This window comes from Zingiber officinale, chromosome 6A (genome assembly GCF_018446385.1).
Source record: "Zingiber officinale cultivar Zhangliang chromosome 6A, Zo_v1.1, whole genome shotgun sequence".
In the NCBI taxonomy this organism is placed as follows: domain Eukaryota; kingdom Viridiplantae; phylum Streptophyta; class Magnoliopsida; order Zingiberales; family Zingiberaceae; genus Zingiber; species Zingiber officinale.
Window position 1 is genome coordinate 99,632,350 of NC_055997.1, and position 17,837 is coordinate 99,650,186.

The window sequence follows — 17,837 nt, forward strand, 5'->3', positions numbered from 1 at the left end:
TTAATGCCTTTTACTTGAATGAGTAAATGTAACTAGAGGGAAATATTAATTGGGCGAAAGACAACTTAATTGGGCTGTTTTATTAACTCAAATGGGCTGACTAATAATAACAAACTGATCCGAATGTATATGTGTAATTAATTGGGCCAAAGATAACTTAATTGGGCTGCTCTATCAACTCAAATGGGCTGACTAATAAAAACAGACTGATCCGATGGAGGGTGACTTCGTAATTTGGCCAACACTAATGCCCTTCGTGGATACAACCTGTTCGATCATCCTGCCCTAGTGACCTCTGGCGGTGCTCGGGTTCATACTTGCATAGGCGATCAGCAGCACTGGCGGAAGCGAAAATGGTGGACAAGGGGAGCAAGGGAAGGAAGGAGGAGGTGGTCACGAGAGAGTACACAATTAACCTCCACAAGCGTTTGCACGGATGGTATGCTCTCCTCGTTTCTCTCTATTATCTCGATTTTTTTTTTTACCTCATTTTTTTCCTTGCTTCATCTTCCTCTGCTATCTGGATTTCTATAGTGTTCCGTTTTTCTTCTGTAGATCAGCATCCTCTGGCGTCCACCTTCTGTTTACCTTTGTGACCTCTGTCATCTTTTCGATCTTTCGTTAGCACATTAATTTCGTCCGTCAAATTACCTAAGTTGTCAATTTAGGTCGAGAAATTTTGAAAAAGTTTTCTGAGGAAAGGTGAAACTTTTCGAATGCTACTGATGACAGATAATTCCTAAAATGCATATTCGCTTGACAATCCCGTGTGTTCGATGCGAGTGCATCATAGGTTCGATAGAACGAATGTCTGTGTTCTCCATTTGCTAGTGAGTATGAGTCTCAACCTGACAGAAAGAGTAGCTTCTCTGAATTTAACTGCATTTTTACTACTGGATTCTAACTTTGAGTTCGTATTAATCTCTTTGCAACTCATTATCACTAGTGTGCATATATCTGTTAACCAAATGCCAGAGACTCAGATGTTTGATTATAAGATTTGTTTATCAACTACTGCCCTTTTAGATTTCGTCCACAATTAGTTGGCACAGCTATAGGCATGTGCAAAAGGAATTGATTTGCATAGTCGTCATACCTCCTAAATATTAATTCGTGCTTTTCAAAATTTTGATCTTCATCGATCAAGTACTTCACTTTTGCTCAACCATAGGCATGGGCAAAAATAATTGATTTGAATAGTCTTCATATCTACCAAAAATTGTTAAGTACTTCGTCAAATTGTCAAGCTTTATTGGTAATAACCTAGTCATGTCCAACTAATACTCCATTCTATGACCCTTGTGACAAAGAGTTGATGACTGGATCTACATTGATGGAAATGGTATCTCCATCATCAATCCTTCAGTGTATGACCCATTCTATGACCCTTGTGACAAAGAGTTGATGACTGGATCTACATTGATGGAAATGGTATCTCCGTCATCAATCCTTCAGTGTATGACCCTTGTGACAAAGAGTTGATGACTGGATCTACATTGATGGAAACGGTATGTCGGTATCTCCATCATCAATCCTTCAGTGTATATACTCCATTCTAAGCTTCTCCTTGATAGTAAAAAATCTCATACTCTTGGTGAACCATTAAAAAAAAAAAGTGGCACAACAGTTATATTGCCTTTCATTTCCTTGCCAAATTTGACTCTTCTAAGATTTTGCAGCAAGCTTTTGGTGCCTTAAGTTATTCATCTAATGTAGTAGCAGAATTTTAGTAGTAAACTTTAATGCTTGTAATTGAGGAAGGATTTGTTCGTGCTTTTATTTTGTGAGCGTGATGTAGTCTCATTGCTTTCCCAGAGAACTCGGGCTAGGATTTCATAACGCCGAGTTTCATGTAATGTTCTTGGGTGTTTACCATTTTGTTATCATATCCCAGCACATTCAAGAAGATGGCACCCAAGGCAATCAAGGAGATCAGGAAATTTGCTCAGAAATCCATGGGCACCACTGATGTCCGAGTTGACGTGAAGCTCAACAAGCACATCTGGAGCAGGGGCATTCGGAGCGTACCCAGGCGCGTAAGAGTGAGAATTGCTCGCAAGAGGAATGACGAGGAGGATGCCAAAGAAGAGCTTTATTCATTGGTCACGGTCACTGAGGTGCCACCTGAGGGGTTAAAAGGATTGGGCACCAAGGTGGTTGACGAAGCAGACTAAATTTTTCAGCATGCCATAATTTATCGACAATTTTGATGCTTCATTCATGTTAGAACTAGATATTGTTAGTAGAGAACCTTGTTATCACTCAGCTTTGTGTTCATTGCCAATTCTTTAAATACATTTTAAACCTTGCAGTTAATAAGTCCCTGTCTAATTTTTTATGTACAATGAATTATCTTCTTTCGATTTGAACGGAAACGAAATGTGATAAGAAAAACCAGAAAATTCTGATTTGTAACTGACAAAGGAAATAGTGATGAAGATGTCTTTGGAAATTGCACTTAGGTTAGAGTTTTAAATAAGCTTTATTTTACAATTCCATATGAAAATTTATTGAAATATTTCTAATGATAAGAGTTCTAAATAAGTTTTTTTAAAATCCAATTTATAGCATGAATTATATGATTTCATATACACATTATATTACCTTCGATAAGGTTGAGTTGGCTAGTATGGAATAGAGTTGTTATCATAGGACAAATATTCGAATCTCCGCAAAGTTGAAGAAACAATGTCTTCCTCTACACTGGCCAATTATAATTTTCTTATTTACCTCCTTATAGATAGTCGTGAGCCGACCGTGTGAAGCTGCTGGGATGACGGATTCCACATTTTACTATCATATATATATTATATCAATTTTGAGATAAAAAGTAGGTTTAAATTTTCACTATTACTTTTAAACTACAAACCTATAATGATTTTAGGTTTTTTATTTAGTTTTTTTTTATTTTACAAATGTCTACATTTGAAAAGCCCTTAAAATTTTATTTATTTATTTATTCCAAGAGAACTTGTTTATAAATAATTTCTAGACTCTGTTTGTATTTTTTTCCAAAATAGCCTAAACCTATACGTCCATTGTAATTCTATCTGAAATTAGAGAAGATGATATGTTGGATAGGTGACTTCGATGTTGACTATGTGAAAATTTTGAATGAGAAGTAGAGGGCACCGAGTGATCCTACGTGTCAAGAGAGAGAAATAGAGAGAAGAAAATGTCAACAATTGGGGATAGGGAGGGGTCCTGATCTAGGCATTCCAATACTCAAGTCAAACAAATGGTCGAGAGGAAAAAGAATGCAGTAGAAAGAAAACAGTGGGCTCTGAGTGTGTAATGTCATATACCTGTACCTTTAGGAGGAGACCCCCTTTTATAATGTTAGTTTCCCTGTGTGCATGAATATCGATGCATTTTTTAAAAAGGACCGACCATTCAGACATATTTTTAAAAATGGATCCACCATTTATGTGCCTTGCAGGATAGAAGTTTTCGATGTACAACTTGCATAGAAAATATTTCCTTAATTCTCTACAACTGTTACATAAAATGTCAAAAAGGAATATTAGGTCGTTGGGTTGATGAATCCTTAATATGCTTTGTTGGTAGGCTGACTAAGTCCCCTCTATCGTCTGATCGATCTTTGCTTGTGGATGGAGTTGGGTCAGCTAAAGAATGATGACCCTTTCGAGGATTCGGTTTTCAATTAGCCTTATCCGCTAGGCCAAGGAGTTTGGTTTAATCGGATTGTATGCCTATCACATTAGATCGGACCGATGGTCAGATCTGCTACAACACTCGACCGAGAAATGTGACCGTATAGTGCTGAATGTGAGCTCAGGATCCGATCGGACTAGATGCCCAATCGTCTATTCCATCTAGCCGAGACATGTGACTGTTTAGCCCTGAGTGTTGACCTCTCCTTAATTTTGACTACCACCTCAGTCGCCTCTCTTGACTTTGGGATGCCCCACCTTATCCATTGCATCACTATATATAGATACATATTTTAACTATAATTTAATTCAATACTAAGAAAATGTTATAATTTATACAACAACAACAACTAAGCTTTATCCCACTAGGTGAGGTCAGCTGTATGAATCTTTTTATGCCATTGAGCTCTATCTCCTACTATATCATTATCTTTTTTGGTCTTCCTCTTCCTCGTTTGATATGCATGTTTATTATTGTTGGTGCAATCTTAGGTCAAGGTTGACCTGGTTGACCTGACTCGAGTTGACCTGACTCGAGTTGTGTTTTGATGTTTGACGATGTTTGACAAGAAGAGAGTTGTATTCTTGATGTTTGACAAGAATAGGTGTTTGGGAGATTGTTGGTGCAATCTTAGGTCAAGGTTGACCTGGTTGACCTGACTCGAGTTGACCTGACTCGAGTTGTGTTTTGATGTTTGACGATGTTTGACGAGAAGAGAGTTGTATTCTTGATGTTTGACAAGAATAGGTGTTTGGGAGATTGTAGGTGCAACCTTAGGTCAAAGTTGACCTGGTTGACCGTGATTCGGGAAAAGTCCAAGCAGGGAGCTTGGCACGTGAAAAGTCCAAGTACGGAGACTTGGCACGGGGAAAAGTCCAAGCAAGTAGCTTGGCACGCGGAAAGTCCAAGCAGGGAGCTTGGCACGAGGGAAAGTCCTAACGGATGTTAGGCGGTGTGGAAAGTCCCGTGAGTGAAGCCGGTGGGAAAGTCCTAATGCGGATGCTAGGCAGTGTGGAAAGTCCCGTGAGTGAAGCCGGGCAGTGGGAAAGGACGTTAGGCGGTTGGAAAGTCCCGTGAGTGAAGCCAGGGAAAAGTCCTAACGGGATGTTAGGCGAGGGAAATCCTGGTGAGTGAAGCCGGTGAAAGTCCGGTGAGTGAAGCCAAGGGAAATCGATGGATCGGGGATGATCGGACATCCGGTGTTGAGGAAAGTCCAAGTAGGTCAAAGGGATTGACCGACACTTGGCGGAGAATTCTAGCAGGTCAAGGGAGTGACCGGATGCTTGGAATGAAGTACCAACAAGTCAAGATTGACCGGATGTTGGTTTGGACTTGGTTTGGGCGAAACCATGAACTAGATCGATCCGGTGATCGATCCGGATACTCGAATATTCGATCGGCCGGTGACCGATCAGAATACATCGAGCTCATCAGGATAACTGATCGGTCGGTGACCGATCGTGAGTCGATCGGTAACAGAGCGAGGCGCAGGGGCTGATCGGTCCGGGACCGATCAGGACGATCTGATCGCTTCTGATCGGTTCCTGATCGGCCTGTGGACCGATCAGAGGTTCTGAGGTCGTGGACCAATCAGGAGGTTCCCCGATCGGTCCATGGACCGATCAGGACGGAAGCGAAGCTTCTTCCCGATCGGTCTGCACCGATCAGATGTTCGATCGGTCCACGCATCGATCAGGTTCTAGCCGCCAGACGCAACGCTAGTTTCTTCACTGTTTCTTCTTCGCAGTATAAGGAGACGAGGCATCTTCGTGAGAACTCTCTCTTTCTTTTCCTTCTTAGAACTTCGCTCTTGTCAAGTTTGAGCTTCGATCGAGCTTTGTTGAGCTCACTTCAAGCCCCGCGTGAGCTTCTTTCTGCTGAGTCGCTTGTTGGCATTCGTCCGTGAAGTTGTTGCTTCCAGGACTTCAGTCGACGACAAGAAGGCAAGCTTGTATTGTTACATTCATTGTATTTACTTCTTGTATTCCTTGTATTCTATCTTGCTGTTGCGAGTTATTGTGGCGAGGTTTCTCCACTCACAAGGAGTATCTATTAGCCGGTTTTCCGGGGGCTCATCCACCGACGGATTGACTGGACTCGTCCACCTTACGGACACGCCGAGGAGTAGGAGCCCTAATCTCCGAACCTCGTTACATTCTTGTGTTAAGGTTTGGTTTTCTTCTCTTTCGTTTCTTTGTGTTTTCCGCTGTGCTAACTCGATTTGTAGAAAGAAAGCGAATTTGGGGTCGGCTATTCACACCCCCCTTCTCTAGCCGAGTACGATAGATCCCAACAAGTGGTATCAGAGCGAGGTCGCTCTTCGCCGGATTAACATCCGAGGGAGCACAAGCTAGAGATGGATCAACTCGGAGAAGACATCACGATTCCACCCTTCTACGATCGCGACGACTTCGCGTTTTGGAAGGTAAGAATGAGATATTTTCTTATGACTAACCTTGAGAATTGGAGTTGTGTTCAATTAGGTTTTACTCCTCCATTGGATAAAGAAGGAGAACTTTTGGAGAAAAAGAAGTGGACAAAGGAGCAAGTCCACCAATCAACCGTCAACGATGAGGTATTGAAAATTTTTGAATTTTCTTTACCTAATGATGTTTTGTGTAGGATAGGTGGATACAACAATACCAAGGAGTTGTGGAACAACTTGGCTAAGTTCCATGAGGAGAACTCCACTTCAAGCCATGAAGAGAAGTCAAGTGAGTCAAGTCGCTCACATCATGGAGGCATGGATTTAGAGGTTGAGGGTCACTCAACATCTAAGGATGAAGAGGAGGAGAGTTCTTCTTCAAGTTTGGAGCAAGAAGAAGAAGCTTCTACCTCCGGAAGGGATGAAGGAGAGAGCGTTCAACCATCCTCAACCCTAGGTAACTCAAGCAATTTAATTTCTTGTAAATTACGTATAATGTGCTTTGAGTGTAGGGAGTATGGACATTACAAGAGTAAGTGTCCAAGGAGGGTTAGGAAGACTCCACCGGCACCAAAAGTCAAGGAAGCCGGAGTCCCGATACGCAAAGGCAAGGAGCACGTGGTGTGTTTTCAATGCAAGCGAAGGGGACATTATCGGAGTCAATGTTCGAGGGGGAGGCAATCTCACAAGGACAAGAGACCGAGCACGTCGATAGGGGGAGCTAAGGCAAACCCTAAGGTAACATTTAAGGCACACTCTTGCAATAATAATAAGACTCATGCTAGTAGTTTTATTGCAATTGTCAAGAATGATAAGCATGATAATTCTAGGAACCAATATATGTGCTTAGGTGCCAAAGATGTTAGTCTAGATAAGGATAACACTAGGAAAGCCAACCCTAGGATTAACTCATCTAAGGTTAAGGGAAACCTAGATAGAAATCCCAAATCATCTAGACATATGCCTAGGAATACCTCAAAGAAAAATGAAAAATTAAAAATTGAGGTATTAGAGAAGGAGAATCAAGTCTTGAGGTCAAGACTTGATACTTTGGAAAAGACTCTTAAGAACTTGGAGAAGTCATCTCTAGGGTTTAAGGGTCAAAAACCAATGTCCAAGGACAAGAAAGGTTTGGGTCACAAACCTAAGTCTCAAGTGGTCAAGCCCACTTATCATAATGTTCCATTCGATTATGGAACAAAATCTAGGGCTAGGAAGACCACCACCAAGGTCACAAGGGGAGTCACCCCTAGAGTTGATCTTGATGAGTCCCAAATGACCAAGGCTTTAAAGCCTAAGAGGGTCATTAGGAGGGTTGTTAGGGAAGTTATCCCTAGTGAATATTTAGTGAACCCAATGAGCTCAAATAGGTATTGGGTACCTAGGAGCATCTTCTCTACCCCATAGATGGGTTAGAGAGTGTCAACTCCGATTAGAAGGGTAGTTAACCCAACTTTGAGGAAATTGACACTCAAGGAGCATTTTCAAGGTTTTTGGGAACCTTTGAAAATGAAATGGAATATTTACTCCTTGGAAGAGTAAAATGTGCCATCATGGAAAATGATGATGTTAATTTCAATTGGCACAATTTGGGTAAATCTAGAGAACTCTTGAGGAAAAATGAAACATGCCAAGATTTGAGGATAAATTTGATCTTTAAGTGGCATGAATGAATCTAGAGTTCAAGAAGTGTCAAAATTAGGATTTTGGCATATTAGGGCAATCAAGGGTTAAAGCTTAAGTATTAGCTAAGGCTAAGGATACTTAGATAGGTAATCTAGGTATGTCCTATTCATGCTAAATCTTGCCATGATTGTTTGCCCTCACATGTCATGACATCATATTTAAGTTTATCTTTTGAAATGTCATGATAATGCTTAGGTTAGTTTTATGTCATGTTTATTTAAGTTCCACACTTTATGCCATGACATCATGACATTGGCACATGCTTCTATTTATGATATTATTTCATGCCATGTCATCATCTCTTGCATTAATGATCAATTTAAATTGATTTAAGGATAGAAACATAATTTGATATTGAGATCAAATTGGTGTTTAGAAAATGCATGAGAACTTAGCTTAAGATAACCTAAACCCATATCTCACATCAAAATTGACTTGGATGTGTTTGATACATCTTAGATGTGTGTGAGATATTAGGATTGTGAGTTAGGATCAAGGTGCATAGTTCATGTACCTAGATGAGCCTAATTCTAATTGGGGATCATAGGGAAAGCTTATGTACAAGTCATGTACATATAGCCCAAAGATTGTGGTCCCAAATTAAAGGGTTTAAAAGCATTTTAAAATTGATTTGAAAAACCTTGATGAAGCTTTCCTAGTGATAGCATTCATCATTGAAAATTGTGATACAAAGTTGAGTTAAACTTGAACTATTTCAAAGTTTTTGAACTTTGTATCAAGATTGAAAAATGGAAACTATTTTCATAGAAAACTATTTTTCCTTGATAGTGTATGATATGAGGAATGTATCCTCAAAGTTTCGTAATTTTTGGAATTTTTTGTAATTTTCTGTGAGTTTCTGAACTTCTCCCGGGGAGAAAATCAGAAATCTCTGATTTCAGAGGCTGGATCGGTCACCGGACCGATCCAGGGAAGGCCTAATCGGTCTGGTGACCGATCAGTGACGATCCAGTGCGATCAGTGAAGCGTGGATCGGTCTGGGGACCGATCCATGGGGCTTCTGATCTGTCTGAGGACCGATCAGCGCGTGCCAGTTTCTGATTTTCAGCAGGTGTCTGAAATTTCAGTTTTTGGGAGTGAGTTTCGGGTTTCTAAAGGTTTGAAACTCTCCAAGACATTGTTGGTGCAATGGTCAAGGGGGAGTTGACCTTTAGGGGGAGTTTTACCTAATTGTCAAGGGGGAGTTTTTACTCCTTAAGACTTTCGAGGATTAGTGATATGGGATTATCACTAAATTGAGTGTTGAGTTTAGTTTCAAGGGGGAAATTAAGGGTTTCAATGAAAGGTATGGGACTTTCATTAGGAAGAAACTCTTGACCTTGATTCCCTCTTTTTGATGTGTGTCAAAAAGGGGGAGAGATGTCCCAAGGGGGAGAGTGTAGGTTTTGGAAGAATGTTCAAGGAAGAACATTGGAAAACCTAAGTTAGGTTATCGGGTTAACCTAACTTGATTTTGGATTTTGTCAAACATCAAAAAGGGAGAGATTGTTGGTGCAATCTTAGGTCAAGGTTGACCTGGTTGACCTGACTCGAGTTGACCTGACTCGAGTTGTGTTTTGATGTTTGACGATGTTTGACGAGAAGAGAGTTGTATTCTTGATGTTTGACAAGAATAGGTGTTTGGGAGATTGTTGGTGCAATCTTAGGTCAAGGTTGACCTGGTTGACCTGACTCGAGTTGACCTGACTCGAGTTGTGTTTTGATGTTTGACGATGTTTGACGAGAAGAGAGTTGTATTCTTGATGTTTGACAAGAATAGGTGTTTGGGAGATTGTAGGTGCAACCTTAGGTCAAAGTTGACCTGGTTGACCGTGATTCGGGAAAAGTCCAAGCAGGGAGCTTGGCACGCGAAAAGTCCAAGTACGGAGACTTGGCACGGGGAAAAGTCCAAGCAGGTAGCTTGGCACGCGGAAAGTCCAAGCAGGGAGCTTGGCACGAGGGAAAGTCCTAACTGGGATGTTAGGCGGTGGAAAGTCCCGTGAGTGAAGCCGGTGGGAAAGTCCTAACTGGATGCTAGGCAGTGTGGAAAGTCCCGTGAGTGAAGCCAGGCGGTGGGAAGTCCTGATGACGTTAGGCAGTTGGAAAGTCCCGGTGAGTGAAGCTGAAAAGTCCTAACTGGGATGTTAGGCGGTGTGGAAATCCCGGTGAGTGAAGCCAAGTGAAAGTCCGGTGAGTGAAGCTGCAAGGAAAATCACGATGGATAGGGATGATCGGACATCGGTGTTGAGGAAAGTCCAAGTAGGTCAAAGGATTGACCGGACACTTGGCGGAGAATTCTAGCAGTCAAGGGTGACCGGATGCTAGGAATGAAGTACCAACAAGTCAAGATTGACCGGATGTTGGTTTGGACTTGGTTTGGGCGAAACCATGAACTAGATCGATCCGGTGATCAATCCGGTGATACTCGAATATTCTGATCGGTCCGGTGACCGATCGATCACATCGAGCTCATCAGGATAACCGATCGGTCGGTGACCGATCGAGTCGATCGAAGCAGAGCGAGGCGCAGAGGGCTGATCGTCCGGGACCGATCAGAAAGCCCGATCGGTCCCGCACCGATCAGAGTTCCTCGATCGATGCGTGGACCGATCAGAGGTTCCTGACCGATCAGGCCGATCAGAGGTCCCGATCGGTCCATGGACCGATCAGGGACGAAACTGAAGCTAGTTCCCGATCGATCCGCAGACCGATCAGATGTTACTGATCGGTCCACGGACCGATCAGGTTCTAGCCGTTGTGACGCAACGGCTAGTTTCTTCGCTGTTTCTTCTTCGCAGGTATAAGGAGACGAGGGCATCTTCTGTGAGAACTCTCTCTTTCTTTTTCCTTCTTAGAACTTCTGTTCTGTTGCTGAAGTTTGAGCTTCGACTGAGCTTTGTTGCCTGATCGGTCCACAGACCGATCAGGGTTCTAGCCGTTGTGACGCAACGGCTAGTTTCTTCGCTGTTTCTTCTTCGCAGGTATAAGGAGACGAGGGCATCTTCTGTGCAGTCTTACTCTTTCTTTTTCCTCCTTAGAACTTCTGTTCTGCTGCTGAAGTTTCAGCTTCGACTGAGCTTTGTTGAGCTCACTTCCGAAGCCCCGCGTGAGCTTCTTTCGGCTGAGCTGCTTGTTGGCATTCGTCCGTGAAGTTGTTGCTTCCAAGACTTCAGTCGACGACAAGAAGGCAAGCTTGTATTGTTACATTCATTGTATTTACTTCTTGTATTCCTTGTATTCTATCTTGCTGTTGCAAGTTATTGTGGCGAGGTTTCTCCACCCACAAGGAGTATCTATTAGCCGGTTTTCCGGGGGCTCATCCACCGACGGATTGACTGGACTCGTCCACCTTACGGACACGCCGAGGAGTAGGAGCCCTAATCTCCGAACCTCGTTACATTCTTGTGTTAAGGTTTGGTTTTCTTCTCTTTCGTTTCTTTGTGTTTTCCGCTGTGCTAACTCGATTTGTAGAAAGAAAGCGAATTTGGGGTCGGCTATTCACACCCCCCCTCTCTAGCCGAGTACGATAGATCCCAACAATTATAGTTTCATATCGCTCAACTGGAGTATTTATTGGTCGTCTAAGTACATGTTCGTACTATCTTAAACGTGTCTCTCGGAGTTTTTCCTCAATAGATGCAACTCCGACTTTCTCTCTAATGCTTTTATTTCTTATTTTGTCCATTCTCGTATGTCCACACATCCACCTTAACATTATCATCTCTGCAACTCTCATCTTCTGCTCATATGCTCGAGTCATAGCTAACATGCATCTCCATATAATATAACAGGTCTAACTGCGATTTTATATAACTTACCTTTAAATTTAAGAGACACTTTACAGTCACATTAAATACTCAATGCTCCCCTCCATTTCAACCATCTTGCTTGTATTATATGTAAGACATCTCTCTCAATCCTTCTATCATTTTGTAAAAATGATCCTAAATATTTAAATCTCTCCATTCCGGGCAACTCAACCTCCCCTATTTTAACAATTGTCTCATTACTTTATTATTGTTAAACTTAAATTTCATATATTCTGTCTTTAATCTACTAAGTTTAAAACCTTTCCCTTCTAGTGTTTCCCACCAAGATTCTAGTTTAACATTTACTCAATCATGTGTTTCATCTACCAAAATAATATCATCTGTAAACAACATGCACCACGGTACTGTGTCTTGAATGTGTACAGTGAGTTCATCTATAATTAGTGTAAAAAGATAGAGACTTAGAGTTGATCCTTGATGTAACCCTATCTTTATTGAAAATGCTTCAGTTACTCCGCCTGGAGTCTTTACTTTGGTCGTTACATCCTTGTATATATCCTTAATTAGTTCAATATATGTTACGCTAACACCTTTTTTTTCTAGAATTCTCCATATAATTTCTCTTGAGACTCTATGAGAAGCTTTTTCTAAGTCAATAAATACATGTGTAGATCTTGTTTTTGCTCCCGATATTTTTAATTAATTGCATAAGAAGATGTATAGCTTCTATTGTCGACCTTCCAAGCATGAACTAAAATTGATTTTTGGTCACTGTGGTCTCCTTTCTTAATCTTTTTTCTATTACTTTTCCCTAAAGTTTCATAGTATGACTCATTAGTTTAATACCTCTACAGTTTGCACAATTTTGTATGTGCCCCTTGTTTCTTATATAAGGGAACTATAGTGCTTATCCTCCATTAATTAGACATTTTTTTTCATTTTCAATATCATGTTAAATAATTTTGTAAGTCATTCAATAGCTTGTTTCCCTAAGCACTTCCATATCTCTATCAAAATATCATCTGGTCCAACGACTTTATATTATGCATCTCATTTAAAGTTTGTTCTACTTCTGAAGTTTGAATTCTACGATAAAAATTAAAATTTCTATGCTCATTTGACCTACTTAAATTACTTAAGTTAAGTTGGTCACCTAAACTTTCATTAAAAAGTTGATAAAAATACCTTTTCCACCGCTCTTTTATCTCTCAATCATTTATTAATACCTTATTACATTCATCTTTAATATATTTTATTTGGATAAGATTTCATGTGTTCATTTCTCTCACTTTAGCTATTCTATAAATGTCTCTTTCCCCTTCTTTTGTATTTAATTTTTGATATAATCGTTCAAAAGTTTCATTTTTTGCTTCATTCACTATTTTCGTAGCTTCTTATTTTGCTATTGTATCTTTTTAAAGTTTTTTTCGTTCTTACAAATATATAATTCCTTAAAAGATATTCATTTTTTCTTAATTTTTTCTTGTACTTTTTCATTCCACCACCAAGATTCTTTACTTAATGGTGCATGTCCCTTTGACTTACCGAGTACACTCTTAGCTACTATTTTCAACTTTGATACCATCTTATCCTATGTTGTATTAGAGTCATCGTATATCTAATGCTTGTACTTCTACCTTCTCCTTAAATATATTTCACTTCCCATCCTTTAACTTTCACCACTTAATTCTAGGAATCATATATATTTTCTTTCTATTGATACTATGTTTGAGGTGTATATCCAACACTACTAACCTATGTTGAGTAGTTAAGCTTTCTCCTGGGATGACTTTGCAATTTTTACAAATTTTTCCATCCTTATTCCTAACCATAAGAAAGTCAATTTACGATTTATTTAGGGGTGACAATTTTTGACCCGACAGGAAAATACGACCCGAACCGAACACGAAAAAATCAGGTTAGGGTTGGGTAGTTTCAGGTTTGGGTCGAAATTGGGTCGACCCAATTGACCAAATTAATAAACAGGTCAGGTTCGGGTCAACCTGAAATAACCCAATTACAACTCGCGAACCCGTTTATAAATAATTATAAATTTAAACTAAAATTATAAATTTAAAAAAGTTAAAAACCCTAAACATAGAGATATGGTATTGATTGCAATGTTGCTATGACTTATCATTTATGATATGAATTTTCAATTTGTGTAGATAAATGTTAATTTTAATTTTTAATTTAATATACAAAATTTCTTTAATGAATGCAGGTCATGTTCGGGTCAAATGGGTCAAACAGGTTAAATGGGTCAAACGGGTCGGATTCGGTTCAAGTGCAAATAAACAGATCAGGTTTAGGTTGAATAGTTTGACCCGAATTAATAATCAGGTCGGGTTCAGGTTGTCATTTGCCAACCCGCCAACCTGCCAACCCGAACCCGTCAACCCGAACTCGAACCGAATTGCCACCCCTAGATTTATTATTCAGACTTTTGAATGTGACTAAGTGCTCATCTCTTTTCTTAAAAAACATATTAGATAATATAAGGTTATATGCTATCGCAAAATCTAATATAGTTTTCTTTTCCTCATTTTTTGTTCCAAACTCATAACTCCCATGTACCCTCTCATATTCCTCATTTTTTACTCCGACATACACATTTAGATCATCTCCTATTAAAATCATTTCATTTGCTGGAATATTTTATATTTTATTTAAGTCGTCCCAAAACCTTGATTTTGTAACTTCATCTAAATCTACTTACGGTACATATACGCTAATAATGTTCATAGTTTCTTTCGCCACTATTATCTTAAGGGCTATAATTCTATCCCTTTTACTAACTACTCATACAACTTCATCTTTTAACAAATTATTTACAATAATATCCACTCTATTTCTTGCTTTACTCTTTCCAGTATACCATAACTTAAAACCCGAGTTCTCTATCATCTTTGCCTTCTCACCTATCCATTTTTCATTGTATCTATTACCTCTATTGATTTACCAGTGAGAGTTCTTATGTTCTATGTTCCAAATCTTAGATTATTCGTTTTCCTATCATATTTGTTCTTATTTAACCTATGGTGTGGAAACTCTTGCCTATTTAACACTACACAAAGTTCTCATGGAGATGTAGTGATCCTTGTTGAGACGTTACAGTCAAACATTGTAATGTGAACTCTTGCATATTTAGCACTACACCGGAGTTTTGGAGATATAGCGGTCTTTGTCAGACGTTACAGTCGGACCCTGCAATGTGTTTCTTCCGGGGAATGACCTAACATTAACACAATAGTTTAATGAATTCATTTATTGAATATTTGTCATAGTTTTAATGTTGACTTGCAACCTAACACGACTCTCTTCTTTTATCAGGGCTCAGGATCGACCATGATTGATTGTCATGGACGGAGTTTGAGAAAATGATGTAACTTATAATTATTTAAATTGTGTATAGCATATTTTGATATTCAATTTAAGATTTAATTAAAATTCTATTGTGTTAAAAAAAATATACAGAAAAGTTGAATCGATTGTTAAGTATGTGTGTATAGACATATATAACTTTAATTGAATCCATGGTGAGGAGAAAGCGGGCATGGGCTATAGACATCTTGATAGTTCATTCTTTTCTTGGGTTTGTGATTTATAATGAGAGAATGGCAGGTATGATGCGTGCAGACAGAAACCATCACTAAAAGATACAAAGGCCAAACACTTTCCTCTCGAGACGGAGAGCGGTTGATGCTGATGTTAGAGATAAAAGACAAGCCCTTTCAATCTTTTGAAATGTGATATTATATGTCTTGTTAAAGGAATCAAATCTCAAAATTGCTTTTAAATTCAGAATGTTTATCAGAAAAGCAATTAATTTTCTTTTGTAGAAAAAATAGTACACCTTTTAACACATAAAGTTATATCTTTTAACCATAAAAAACTTTTAATTTTACAAATCAAATAACATTTTTGTATTTTCACACAAAACCAGCCACCGACACTCCACTCCACCCTCCACTCCACTCCGCACCGAAGGATTGTCAGTGGAGCTCAACAAGATGGTAGCCCATCCACGTCAGTATAATACTCTCCTTCAGCATTGATTTATATTTTTCTTTAAAAATAAATAAATATTATTTTGCATTATCTATGATTAGAATATAACTGTATTCTAATGATGAAGATAAAAGAAGGTAGGCGAGTTGGTTGCCAATTTATGACAATGAAGGTGAGGTGATAATGCATGTTCATTTAAAATTTTTGTTTAGGGGTGGGTCATAACTTCGACCCAGATGTATGCCCTTTGTTTTCATCCTTTCTATGATCTATTAACACTATCATAATCTTTCAGTGTGCGAGGTAGCTCAATAGTAGTCTTTTTGTCGCTTAGTTATACTTTAGGAGTCGATTATTAAGTAATTATTTAGTGGATACTTCAAGGGCAATTGATACTTATTAGAGAAATTGAATACATGAATTATTTAAAAAATAAATTATTGACACTTCACTTGAAATAGTCACGAAGTCGTATTCGACAATTCACCGTTAACGTATGAAATTGACAATAATAATAATAAAAAAGAAGTATGTATGCTCTTGCACTGGCTTAATGGTCTCTCAAACTTGCGTCTTAAATAAACCAAATTACATGTTCCTTAACCACAATCAACCACCCCAAACAATAACAAAACACTGTACTTTTATTATACTTAGCCCCAACAACTTTGCGATTGGGTTCCATTTTTTGTTTTTGTTTTTGTTTTTTTTTTAAAGATAAAACTCAAATAATTTTCAATTATTCAAATTGATGACTTGCATTGCAACTTATGGTAATGAGGACGGTCGACTTGGTAGATAATTAGCATTCCGGGTAAGGGGGCTCACCGGTGATTTTGCACCGCCCACTAGCAGGCCGGCAGTGGGCCGCCGCAGAGCCCGTCGTTGCCGTCGAAGGAAGCGGCGTCGAGGCGGTTGAAGGGGGTGCCAGCTGGAATGGAGCCGCGGAGCTGGTTGTTGCTGAGGTCGAGGTGCCCCACGTAGGCCGCCGACGCCAGAGTCGCCGGCACGCTCCCCGTCAGCTGGTTGTGCGACAGATCCAGCGCGGTGTAGTACGACCACCCTCCGAACGCGTCCGGGATCTCCCCTCCGATGGCATTGCGGCTCAGGTTGAGGATGTTGAGCCCCCGGCTTTCGATCATCGACGAAGGGATTTCGCCGGTGAGCTTGTTGGAGCCGAGGTAGACAGAGGAGAGCACCGAGGAGGAGCCGAGGGAGGTGGGGATCGCACCCGAGATGCGGTTTTCTGAGAGATCGAGGTCGGCCAGACGAAGCATTCGGCCGGCGGAGGAGGGGATTCCGCCAGAAATGCGGTTGCGGGCGAGGAGCACGCGGCTGAGCATGGCTAGGTTTCCAAAATCGGTGGGTATGGGGCCGGAGATCCGGTTGCTGCTTAGATCGAGGTGCATTAGGGCTGAGAGGGAGGAGATCGACGGCGGGATGGTGCCGGAGATCTGGTTGTCGGCGAGGTTGAGGACGGCAAGGCGGGAGAGGGTGCCGATGTCGTCGGGGATGGGGCCGGAGAGTCGGTTGCCGACAAGGTCGAGGATGCGGAGGAGGGGGAGGGATGAGGGAAGGCAGGAGGGGATGGGGCCGGAGATGTGCTTCCAGTCAGCGAGGACGAGGGTGGTGAGGCGGTCGAGGCGGCAGAGGTCAGAGGAGATGCGGCCGTACATGAGGGCACCGGAGAGGCCTGCGGCGGAGAGGATCGGATCCTGGGACTCTCCACGGAGAGAGATCCCGGCGACGCGGCCGGAGGAGGGGTCGCAACTGACGCCGTACCATTTGGAGCAGCATTCGTCGCCGGACCACGAGGAGAAGATGCCAAGGTGCGACTCCGAGAGGGCGGAGCGAAAGGAGAGTAGGGCCTCGCGGTCGGAGGCGTTGCACTTGGTGGCGCCTTCGGCGGAGGAGGCGGCGGCGGAGGCTATGAGAATGAGGAGGAAGAGGAAGGCGAGGAAAGGAGTGGCCATGGACGGAGCTCTCTGCTCGGCTCTGCTTCGGTGGGGTTAGGTACTCGCTTTAAATGGGCGAAATAATAATGGAAGGAATCATATTTTACCAAATGTTTTGGCCGTTTTTTTCAAACCTAGACCGGGTTATTCACCGGTCTCATCTATGATTTGTTTACTTCAAAGAAGGAAGGTAGAGGAGCGAAAAAGTATGTTTGGAATGATATGGAATTCAATTCCTTTTAGAATTGGAATTGAATTTCATGTTTTGGAATGATTTTTTAGCTAAGAATTGATATGGAATTCAATTCCAATTCC

At 40.8% G+C, this 17,837-nt stretch overlaps 2 protein-coding genes across 2 annotated transcripts; one reads left to right on the top strand and one right to left on the bottom strand.

Annotated features, from left to right (window-relative positions):
• Positions 1-251: 251 nt before the first annotated feature.
• Positions 252-2,319, top strand: LOC121997158 (60S ribosomal protein L31). Its single transcript, XM_042551425.1, has 2 exons — positions 252-439; positions 1,895-2,319. Exons 1-2 carry the CDS (start codon positions 354-356, stop codon positions 2,172-2,174), a joined length of 366 nt encoding a protein of 121 aa, XP_042407359.1. The 5' UTR covers positions 252-353; the 3' UTR covers positions 2,175-2,319.
• Positions 2,320-16,113: 13,794 nt separating this feature from the next.
• Positions 16,114-17,588, bottom strand: LOC121997159 (DNA damage-repair/toleration protein DRT100-like). The gene has a single exon (XM_042551426.1). It carries the CDS (start codon positions 17,538-17,540, stop codon positions 16,416-16,418), a length of 1,125 nt encoding a protein of 374 aa, XP_042407360.1. The 5' UTR covers positions 17,541-17,588; the 3' UTR covers positions 16,114-16,415.
• Positions 17,589-17,837: the final 249 nt, after the last annotated feature.

Excerpts from the sequence above, each read along its gene's own strand:
- LOC121997158 (XM_042551425.1), top strand. The coding sequence starts at position 354 with ATGGTGGACAAGGGGAGCAAGGGAAGGAAGGAGGAGGTGGTCACGAGA. Across the intron at positions 440-1,894 it reads CACAAGCGTTTGCACGGATG|CACATTCAAGAAGATGGCAC; the intron begins GTATGCTCTCCT and ends ATCATATCCCAG.
- LOC121997159 (XM_042551426.1), bottom strand. The coding sequence starts at position 17,540 with ATGGCCACTCCTTTCCTCGCCTTCCTCTTCCTCCTCATTCTCATAGCC.